Source organism: Homalodisca vitripennis, chromosome X (assembly GCF_021130785.1).
Source record: "Homalodisca vitripennis isolate AUS2020 chromosome X, UT_GWSS_2.1, whole genome shotgun sequence".
NCBI classification, from domain to species: Eukaryota; Metazoa; Arthropoda; class Insecta; order Hemiptera; family Cicadellidae; genus Homalodisca; species Homalodisca vitripennis.
This window is the reverse complement of record NC_060215.1, coordinates 72,792,502-72,805,044: the sequence shown is the minus strand read 5'-3', so window position 1 is coordinate 72,805,044 and position 12,543 is coordinate 72,792,502. Positions and strand designations below refer to the sequence as shown.

Below are 12,543 nucleotides of genomic sequence, written 5' to 3'. Positions count from 1 at the left end.
TTATAAGGTATCACTATATTTTTAAATAAAACAATGTTAATATTTTAAAGGAATAGCTTTTAGTTAACAATTAGCCAAATTCTCAGTGCTTGTACTGAATAAAAATATTTTGGATTAAAGAAAATAATTTATAATCTAATATAACAAAACAAACAAATATTCTTCAATAAGTTTTGGTATCAAGCTTATTAATTTTGTATTTCTACTCCTACTGCCTAGAGAGAAATAATAAACATTTTCTATGCCTTGTACATAATGAAAATTGGAAATACTCATAAGATTTGTACACACTGATGTATCAACAGTGACAGATAAATTATAATTGGGTAAGTGTAAATTTATGCAATGCACTTAAAACATGTTATATTTAGATATACTGAATGTGGAATTGGTTACGTAGAACTGCTGTAGAATAATGTATATTTTAATTAGCTATTTTATAAACAGATAAATATTAATTTAAAGACAACCTTTCTATTTGTATTTTATATAATACATTAAGTTCATGAATGATTTTTAGTGTGTATGCGTGTTTGTGTAGAAATGTAAATTTACTGTGATATATCTATACATTTTTACTGTGAAAAAGTGTCAATATTTATGAGTGAAAATATGAAATACATGCTAAATACATATAAACATATTTTTTCATAGTTATTTGTAATTAATGTTTTAATAATAGGTTGAAAGTCACAAGAAATGCATTATACAAAATTAGTGAAGTGTAGATGGTATATAATAGGTGGGAAGGGTTATACACAAAAGTGCACAAAAGTCACACACTGAAAGCAAACATGCACATGATTTGAAGTTGTACTCACTTTGTCCTGATTGAATGAGAAAACAATGGGAAAGAAATCCACACATTCAGGATTTGAAAAAAATCAAAACAGGTTACACCAAAAACACACATTCTTTAGAAAAGTTTAACAAATATACAGCAAAACCCAAGTATGAACATAGGTGAGATTGCCACTTACCATAAATATAGTTATTTATATCTCAGCACATATGTTTTAATGTAATTTCTTTTCATTATCAATTTTGATATTAGTTAAAAATATGTGAAAATGAAATAAGACTCGTACATTTTCGTACAAGATAGGATATTAAAATGGAGATTAATTTCATAACGAATAATAAATATAATATAAACTGACACTAAGACTCTGAACACAATCAGTGAGTGATTATATACACAAATAATTACAAAGACTACTCTTAGATAATAGTCAAAGTATATAAAATTATTTAATTGACAATGAAAGTTAAATATCTATATTAATAATCTTAAAATAAGGTTATCATTAAGGCCAGTTTTGATTGTTATTAAATCATCTTCTCAACTGAAGATGATCAATTGATCATATAACAAAAATTGGCCACAAGGATAACATTATTAAAAGATTAACGTTTTAAAACATCACATTAGCTAACTAAGAAAAATCTTTCAAAGCCTCCCAATTATCATAAATATACCACAACAATAAAGAATTCTCCACATAAAAGTTATATACACTCAGATATCTGATATAAAGAGAAGGTGAGGACATAGGGAGCTCATATTTCAAGCCCTGTGTCATGAAGGGCAGTGTTATTTGTTAAAATTGCATATTTCATTGATTATAGAATTTACTCTACATGTTTACCACTATGTTTGAAAAAGCGTTTTACAATTAACAACATGAAAATAAGCAGCTGCAAACAGCTTGTCTTTGTTATGTCTAGTTTTGCTATTTTTCAAGGGGCTTTGTTGGATTCAGAATTCTAGATCAAAACAATTATTTACCTTTAGTTTACTAAAATCCATATCCCTTTGAACACGTTCGAGCTGAGTCAATCTTCTGCTTGGAACAGAGATAAGTAGCCATCTTAAAAATAAGGTTATCATTATGATCGGTTTTAACTGTTACCAAATCATCTTCATAGCTGAAGTTGTTTATTTTCCAAACAGAAGGTTGACTCACTCTGAAGAGATCCATTGTTATATGGATGCCAATTGGATATCTAACAACAGACATAACTTAAATGAGAAAATTAAATTATATATTGTAGTAACAGGTGTGAAAGTCCGATCAAAGATAATTGCTGATATTGACATCTGTTTTAACTATAGTAATTAAATGATTATGATCATTATCAAAAGCAAGAACTGAATTTATTGATTGATTGTATTGGTGACAAACTACTATGCAGAAATATAAGTATAAAGTGCGTAAATAAAAGTAAAAGGATCCGGTTTAGTAATTATCTATATCTATATGAAGGGGTTGTTTGCCCATAACATTTGTTAGGATCGTCATAGAGATGATTTGTTCATGTCATTGTGTTTCTTTTGAATTTACCTTTCAAATGACAAGTCACAAGATAGGAATTGCAATTTGAAAATTTAAAGTGACCCCCTCTACCCCCTTTGAAAAAGGGGGAAAATATTTTTACATTCCAAAAAGTGTAAAAATATATGTTAATAGGTATGGTGAAGATTGTACATCAATATCTCTATCCGTTTGGAATATATCAAGGCATATCAGGATTTAATTTACACCCTGTATATATTTAAATATGTTATGTATATATCAAATATAATACAATATAGTGTATATGGATTCATTCATTCTAGGGTGGTGGTTTGTTTTTAATTTAATTTTTGATCAACAATACCTGGTAAAAGTAGTCATCCCATGACAGTAACCATATGAAAAATTCTGCCTACCTAGATAATATTTCCTGTCAGAAGCCTCAATTTTAAGTTTCATCCTGAAATAACAACATGAAAATGTTCAACCTAATGAGACAGTATTTTTTGTCAAATTACAAGCAATATAAAAGTTTAGAGTTTTAGCTTGAAAACCAAGAAGCAATGACTTTGGGCAAAAAGGGTTCAAATGAGTTAAGTAACAAGATAATTAGTGTTAATAAAGGTTTTCTTGTAAGTTTTATCTGCTTCATCCTTTGGAATAGTAATGTCTCTTCGATCAGCAAAAACCTAATGCCCATACTTCCAGCAATAGATATTGTACAATTGGATTGAAAACCTGTAGGTATAGACCGGGTAACTTTAGAATTTCTTGGATGTAAAACAACACTTTAAAATGTCTTTATTCTTGAAAATTTTCTTTTTAACTCACTTGTTTAGGAGCTACAGACTATTAAAGCTTTTAAATGTGTTATTCATAATTGGATTATTAGTATCCTAAGTAAATTCAGTAATAAAACCTTAATGTAATTAATAAATTGACAACATGAGTACTAAAGTTTAATACTAAGAAATAATGCTCCCATAGGCAACAATCAAGTTAGTTTGTGTACGGATGGATGGCTCTATATTTTGCAACTATTGTAGATAAACCTGCAAATATCTTATTTTTCATCATATCAAGGGATGGCCCACAAGGAGTGAGAAGAAAATCTTAAATGAGAGTGAAGATCGAGTGTTACATTAAATTAAAGGTATGTGTTATTAGAACACAGTGGGGCATAACTGACCTCAAACAGTTAAATCTATACAAAATGGTGACTTATATTGTTTCTTATATGAAGTATAAACTGTTGTGGTTTTAATATACTCACTACTTTAAAAAATTTCAACAACGATTTTTAACAAGCCATGTTTGTAAATTCAAATTGCTGCCATTTCAAAAATTTTGAAATTCTAGAATAATATTTTAAATTGTCACTAAAAGGTATTTGAAGTACCATATTTAAATCTTTCTGTAAATTGACTCATTTATGAGATGCCAATGGTGGCTCAGATAAAAATGACACCAAGTCACCAAGTACAGTGGGAATTTGAAAAGAAAATACTTCCATGGATTAATTGAAAATGTTTGAAGTCTTTTCCAATATTTTAGGGTAAAACTAAAAACTGAAGCTTGTAGTCCTGATAAAAGATATTATTAAATTAAATAAAGATGTAAGCAAAATATCCTCATGGAGAAACCTTTGTTACATTACTTATCTTGTTTAAGTAAGTGCAATAAAGCCTATTTATTTAAAATGTAAATTTCTGAGGTTTCAGACTAAAACTCACAACTTGAGGCTTGTAGCTCTGATAGAAGATATTGTACTGATGAGTGGACATTGCACAGGTGAAATAACCTCATGGGGAACCAATTTTAGCAGGTATTATTAATCTTTGATGAAAGGTTGTACACAAATTACCCTAATATTCACAAATAAATTAATGTTGCAGTTAAAAAAATAAAAATTTATTTACATAATTAAAATTACGAATGAATTTATACTGGATGTATCTAATTATTTGCTGATATATTTTGTTCACAGTAGTTTGCTTACAGCTCTCCACAACATTTTGATGTTTCTTATGTGTTTATAAATTGAAATTGTTAATTCAACTTAATTTTCAACAAAATACAAAAGGAAAAATAGAACTTCAAGATTGTGTATCTGTACAAAAATAGTCTGGTTTTCATTTAACAATTTTGAGGACAAAAGATCTGGACCCTCTGATTTTAAAACATGAACTAAGACATTACACAAATAATCTAAAAATGATTTTACATTGTCAAAGTCAGGGGAGAGAAAATCAAACAGAATAATAACTTATAGTCTCCAAGAGATACCAAGCAGATATTGTGGTACTCTATACCTAGAAACCCCTACTCTGCCTTCTAAGTTTAACCATTTTAAAGAAGTGGTTTTCCATGTGGACAACAAGGAAGCAGTGTGTACCCAAATGATAAGTACAGACAGCCTCTAAAGGCTGTACTAATATTCTATATTATCCTCAAAGTGTATTTGAGTCTAAATGGTGTTTGGGTAGTCTTTTTACTTTCTACTTTTTTCTTTTAATTTACCTAATTTCACACAAGGATTATATGGTAATAATTTTAATTGAATCCTACATGTGTTTAAGGACAAATACATAATTTGCATAGATTAGCAATCCTCTAACTGGTTGATCAAGCACAATAATTATGTGTATAATGAAGCCAATGTCCAAAGCAATGATATATATATATATATATATACAGGGTGATTCATGAAGTTCTCCCCCCACTTCTACAGCGCATTGTACTAGTAAAAATAATGAAAAAATGTTATATAAACATAGGTCCGAAAACGCTTCGTTAGCGAGTTACAGCTAGCGAAAGATTTCGCCTGAATTCCTGGGTAAAGAGTAAAATAAAGCCATACTGAACTTTTGGAAAGGTTAATTAAGTAAGAAATATTGTGGATTCTTATGTATTTTTACCTGATAAAGCTAATAAAATAGGTTTCAGAACTGTACCTGTAGTAGTTTTTGAGGGATTCAGGGTTAAATGCAAAAAATTGGGGCACGAATAATGTTTTTTTAAGTTTGATGTACAATAACTTTGTTAAATTGGTAATAAATACATAAAATCAACAAACATTAATTGTAGAGAATTTAATTCTGAGAAAATTGATATAATCAAAGTCTAAAATAAAACAGAAATAAGTACCAAAAAATCGATTTTATTCAGTATAATACATTACTAGCTGTAAAGAAATTCCGTACGGTATTTAGTTAAAATAAAACAAAAACAAAATGTTTGTTCCTTAATGATGAGGTAAATTGAGAAAGCAAGATTAACTGTTAAATAAATTTGTTTGTAAATAAAAATATCATGTTTTATTACGTTGTATTTTTTTTTAAATAAAAATTTACATCAAATGTTCGAAAATAAATGAAGCAAACATTTTCCCATTATTGTTTACTAATCATCGAAATGCAGTTTTTTGTTTTATTAATTTCTAAGTTGGTAACGCACGAATAACAGCTGATCAACAATGGTATTCTGTACTGTTACGTTAGAACTGTGTATTAGTGGTGTTTTGCAAGCTACAGCAGGAGATCGGGTTCTGTGAATCGTGTTATTAAATGCAATTTTTCTGTGAGTTATAATTCGATTGTTTATTCAGCGAAAAAAAAAATGCCTTACTTATTTACATCAGAGGAATACGCTGATATGGTTTTTATTTTGGGTTACTGTAATGGTAATGCTAGAGCTGCTGTAGAAGAATATGAACTACGTTACCCTAATAGGAGGATTCCAGATACCAAAACAATTTCAGGAACTTTTCGTACTCTTCGGGAAACAGGATCACTACCAAGTACTAGAACCAATTATGAACGAGCTGTCCAACTTGATGATGATATTGTTATTAATGCTGTTCATCGCAGTCCAGGTGTAAGTACACGACATATTTCTAGGCGGATAGGAGTTTCGCAGTCAACGGTGTGGAGGTCACTTAATCGAAACAAATTTTATCCGTTTCATAAACAAAAGGTTCAACATCTACAGCTAGGGGATGGTCCGCTTCGCTTGGAGTTTTGCAACTTTTTGAATATTAATAATCAACTCTACAAGCGTATTTTGTTTACGTATGAGGCACAATTCACTCGGGATGGTGTCAATAACTTGCACAATGAACACTCATGGGCAGAAGAAAATCCACATGAGGTAGTGGAACAGAACTTTCAACAACGATTTAGCGTCAATGTCTGGTGTGGCCTTTTGCACAATCGGCTGATTGGACATTTCATATTACCTGGACGCCTAAATGCTGAGTTCTATTTGCATTTCCTTCAAGAAGAGTTGCCGCAGCTGTTAGAGAATGTTCCTTTACATCTCAGACAAAATTTGTACTTCCAGCATGACGGAGCACCTCCCCACTTTTCACGTGCCGTTTCTGCTTACTTAAATCATCAATTTCCTGGACACTGGATTGGTCGTGGAGGGCCTCACCCTTGGCCACCAAGATCACCAGATCTATCTCCATTGGATTATTGCATCTGGGGATGGATGAAAGACATTGTATACAAGACAAAAGTGAATACTCGTGATGAATTAATTGCCCGTATTATGGATTCGGCTGTGCAGATACAGGGAAGTCCTGAAAAATTAAGAAAAACAATACACAAACGTGCTGCAAAATGTATTGATAATGATGGCCTCATTTTCGAACATCTATTATAAAAAGGTGCGTACGGTTGGCCCAACCTGATTAATTTTGCTTAAAACTAGTAATGTATTATACTGAATAAAATCGATTTTTTGGTACTTATTTCTGTTTTATTTTAGACTTTGATTATATCAATTTTCTCAGAATTAAATTCTCTACAATTAATGTTTGTTGATTTTATGTATTTATTACCAATTTAACAAAGTTATTGTACATCAAACTTAAAAAAACATTGTTTCGTGCCCCAATTTTTTGCATTTAACCCTGAATCCCTCAAAAACTACTACAGGTACAGTTCTGAAACCTATTTTATTAGCTTTATCAGGTAAAAATACATAAGAATCCACGATATTTCTTACTTAATTAACCCTTCCAAAAGTTCAGTATGTCTTTATTTTACTCTTTAACCAGGAATTCAGGCGAAATCTTTCGCTAGCTGTAACTCGCTAACGAAGCGTTTTCGGACCTATGTTTATATAACATTTTTTCATTATTTTTACTAGTACAATGTGCTGTAGAAGTGGGGGGAGAACTTCATGAATCACCCTGTATATATATATATATATATATGATGGACAAACTTATGTGTATATATATATATATATATATATATATATATATATATATATATATATATAATAATATTATTGTGCAAATTTTGGAGAACTATATGAAGTAAAATATCTTCCATAATATAAAATGTATGTATACTCAATATTATTTAATTTTTGTACATACTTTATGACATTGTGATATGTTACAACTTACAAAAAGTGTGTTCATGTGTAGGCTCGTAAAAATATCCAACCATTTTACTTAACAAATGGACGAGTGAGTTTTCGTGTGTATATTGATACAGTTGGTTTTAGTGATACATGTGCAAGTAGTTTCCGTGAACTTTATATCGGGTCAGTCAATTATACAGAGCTGAATATAAACCTTGTATCGAATGCTACTGCATTTTTGTTTCATACAGAAAAATAAAATATATTAAATAAAATATTTCATCAAATTTTTACAAAAACTTAGTAATTCTCAAGTTGAAGCCATATAAAACATTCAACTGGCCTTTGCAAATAACGCTAACAGTGTTAACGAGGATAATGGGGGAAATAGTGTACAATAGTCTGAACTTTAGTATGCAATGAACCTCAGACTGGCAGATTCACATAAGTCAAATCAATGAATTCATCAATCAGATCCAATTTTAGTGATGAATGAGCAACAAATCACTAATATATGAACTATTATTCCCACCTAATTCAAAACTTCTCAGTCAAATATAATATTGACAACTTATCTAATCTTTGTGTCTTCTGACACTATTTTAAGGAGACAACTTGTTGAAACATGTTGATGAATTAATACACCTTTCCTAGATGAAGGTTGGATACTTTTTGAATATCTCATAATCAATGACAGGTCTTAAAACAATATTAAGAAAAAATAACGTATATCAATACTTCTCAAAATTATATCTCATATTAAAATAAATAAATCTGATTCCACATGTTGCCTATTTCAACTAAAAATTGGAGAGTGCTTAATGAAATGTTGTGAATACCAACACCACAAATTTAACAACAAAGGAAGATTATATATTAGAATTTTACATATTGGTTATTCCTCACAAGTTATTTACACCATTTGGTCCTATTGATGGGTCAAAGTTCATTGCTGCTCTTTCCCTAACTTGATAAAAATACTAATATATGAGCCAGACAAAAGTAACGATTCCAGATAAAATAATATGGCATCAGTTTAAATTAAAATACATTTAGGGCATTTATAACACATTATTACATGATTTGTTAACTTTAAAAATGCTCTCTAAAATATAGTGTTTATTATTAAATATTGTATAAAATTTGGAATATATTTATCAAAAACACAACTGTAAAGTACTTTATAATAAATAAGTAAAATTGTTAATCAATAGTTATTAAGTATTTTTCTATTTCCAAATCAAACTTCATTCAATTTGAATCTAAATCAATAATTCATGCTTACTTATTTCCGTTGTTCATCTCTCAATTTCAGAATTATTTGGTTCTATTAATTTTAAATCAACATTAGATTATAAGAATAAATTACAGTTGCTGCAAAGTTAATATACTTATTTTCTCCATTACAACCAAGGTCTATAAATAAATGCTTAAAAGTATCTTTTAAATACGCATAATTTCAAATAAGGAAAGCAATACCGTTGTTATAGATATTTGCTATATGGTACTCAAGTCATGTAAGTACACGGTACACATCTAGAGATGGTTTACGACATGTTTATCTGTAACCGTTACTTCATATTTCTTTACTGCAATATTCCAGGTTATATACTAAAATATTAGTCTTACTATAATTATGATATTATGTTTCTATGTACTGCTTTGAGTATATTTTATCCTTGTGAATCCAAAATGTCTGGGAAATGTAGTGATACAGTTTTATAGAATAGAATCTATATAAATGTTTTTGTAATACACACTGTTTCCTGTTGTTAGTTATCATGTGTAAACAGAACTATTGAAAAATTATCCTTGTGAAGACTTGGTTAAATATATAAAGTTGCACCAATAATCCTTACTTTTGTTGGCAGATAAAACATAAATAGTTAGGAATACATATTATATGCAGAGAGTCCAGATATTAAATAAATATATGCCAATTTCCTTAAGTTTAAAATAAGATCACTATAAACATAGGTAAACATAAAGTTTGTTAACTATTTATGTTTGGTTATATACATATTTAATTTCTTAAACTAAAACTTTAAAATCTTTTAGATTAAGCATTATAGTTTTTCAAAACCACTGATTTCTTTAGAAATTAAATTCGGACAAAATAAAGAACACATTATTAACATGGTCCATAAACATTTATTAAAATTTAATATTACATTTCATTAAAAGCAAAATGTACGCTGAAAATACTGTATCCAGTAAGAAGAAGTTGCTCAGATCTTATAAACAACTTTCAAAAACATTTTCTTAAAAAAAAATTGTATATCACTAAAAATGCGAGTGACAACTAAAATTGTACAACTCAATAGTGACTTTACTAAAAGGTGACAGGATAACTTAATTGAAGATGTATGGACCAATATGGATTGTATACATCCCACAAATGCCCTGACATTCCATCAATACATCTGGGTTACTGACTTGAAAAATCACAAAGGAACTCACCCAATTTTAAGAATCTTACGTTAAATGGTCATGCTAGTTTCCCAAAACTATCAACCACCATAATAGCATAAAATAGGACACTCAAAGTTACTAAGTTCTTAATGGTATTTTGATGTGTTGAACATGAAGGAATACATGGAATGTAACAGAGCTGATGTTACACAGTTCAACAACAGAAACAGTACTCACACTCCAGTACACAGGGATAAGCAAGGAGGAAATAATATCTACAAGCTCGCTGTAAACGATAAATTTAGGAATAAGTAAAATATTTTTAACTGTTATTAAAAAATTAATTTCTCTTGTACAAACTTTAGAGTTTAACTCGTTACTGTGTCCCCTTAGCTGGGGGACAACTGCCCCTGCCCTGTATCCTTGGAACATTCCTAAGTATAGTAGTTATTGGGACAGAAAATGGTTTAATTTAAATAAATCAAATGTCACATCCTGCAGTAGGATGAATGAATGAGGATATATTGAATTTAAATCTGGAACGAGAGCTAAGAGCACCAGAGTTGACATGTTTGAGTACATTCCACTTGTATAAACAATTCTAATCTGACAATATTAGCAGCTAATACCCCAATGACCCAAGATAATTTTCTTTAAAGCAATAGAGAACAAAAGGTCAAGTAGAGGTAAACATACTTACAATGATGTAAACTACAGTCTTTAGAGTAGATTTTCAAAAGAATGCTATGTATATTTTGGTAACTGATAGTTAATACATTTTGCACGAGTTAGTTTGATATAGATTTTTTAAAGCTGTCCCCATGAATGTAGAAATGCTATAGAATCTAAAATCTTAATAATTATAAAAAACTAAATACATTCCACTTATAAATATAGCAATAAAACACACAACTCACCGATCTGTAAGCCTGTTCACAGCCAACATGTGAGAGGAAAGAAAAAGAATAAGAAAGATAAATAATAGACAGATAGAATAAAAGGTAGTGGAGTGGGGATGATACAGAAGGCCACCAATATGTAGACAACATAGAACAGAACATCAAATACATATATATACATATATATATATATATATATATATATATATATATACATATACATATATATATATATATATATATATATATATATATATATATATATATATATATATATATATATATATATCAGTACAGTGACATGAACACAGAGAACAGTTAGTTACAAGGATGTGTGATGGATACATGCTGCACCTCACACAGCACACATACTATACACACATCCATACCACCTACATCCACTACAATAATATTATATCTTAATAGTTTTGTTCTCATACTTGTGTAAATAACATTTCATAATATTAGTTCAAATCAATAGTTCATTGGTTTACAAATACTTTTATCCAACTAGTGTAAAATTGAGCTAATTTAATTACTCAAACCGTCTTACAGTTACAACTAAAACTAGAGGAAGGTATGATATATCTACTCATATAATCTTTCCCTCACAAATGAATACTCCTTTTATCACATTAGATTTAGGGTATTTAGAATTTTTTCACAAAATTTATTTTGTGACATACACCTTCCCAACAGCACTCAAGGTAAATTTTCTGTCCTCTAACCAAGAGGTCATAGGTTTCATTCTTGAAGGTCAATAAATATTTGCGTATGGATTTAGTTAGTTTTACCTAAAAAATGTTTAATAACCTTGACTGTAATGCTACTGGCATAGAAAGAAACATATAAAAACATTACTTTTGCTTAATAAATTCAAAATAATTTATACAAACACTAAATACGTTAAACTACAATATGTGTACATACAGTATTTATAGATACATCCTTACCAAAGATGGTTTTCATTTATCTGTGTGACAATCTAGGAAGATTCTCACAAAGAATTATTTAATTAAAAGGGTCATTTATGATTCGATGATAAAAGATTTCTCTACGTTTATAATAATTAACCAGACATTTTTCATAATATTTATAATTCACTTATACTTATTTTCCACATGACAGTAATCACTATTATTAATGTAGAAATGTTTAAAAAATTTATCTTTTACAATTTAATGATTGTTTTATAACAAATGGTGTACTATGAAATACACAGGAAAAGTCCCAAAATATTGTTTTTCAGAACAAAATCCCAAAGCACAAATCTCAACTTGCCAAAAACGACATGGTAGACTAAGTACATAGCAAACATTTAATGGATCAAAGGATAAAGTAATAAAAATTAATTTATATGTGTGTGTGTGAATGTATACAAAAAGTACTATACAATGCTGTTTAAATATTACAGAAAAATAGCATATTAAAGAGATCTTTTACTAAATTTGAATTTACCCTCAGTTTTTAGTCCAAACATATGACTCCTAATACTAAAAAATTTACAGTTCTTAACTGATTAAAGTTATGGCAATGGATTTTTGAACAAAATTTAGTTA

At 29.1% G+C, this 12,543-nt stretch overlaps 1 protein-coding gene across 14 annotated transcripts in view; it reads right to left on the bottom strand.

The window, feature by feature from the left end:
* LOC124369196 (calcium-dependent secretion activator) overlaps positions 1-12,543 on the bottom strand; it is a 368,545-nt gene that overhangs the window by 94,689 nt on the left and 261,313 nt on the right. For 12 of the 14 annotated variants that reach the window (XM_046827016.1, XM_046827015.1, XM_046827022.1 and 9 more), the window contains 2 exons: positions 11,003-11,014; positions 822-827 (listed from right to left, as the gene is read on the bottom strand). The exons of the other annotated variants lie outside the window; for them this stretch is intronic. In XM_046827016.1, coding sequence (XP_046682972.1) covers positions 822-827; positions 11,003-11,014 — 18 coding nt within the window. The remainder of the gene's footprint in view (positions 1-821; positions 828-11,002; positions 11,015-12,543) is intronic. 14 annotated transcript variants of the gene reach the window in all.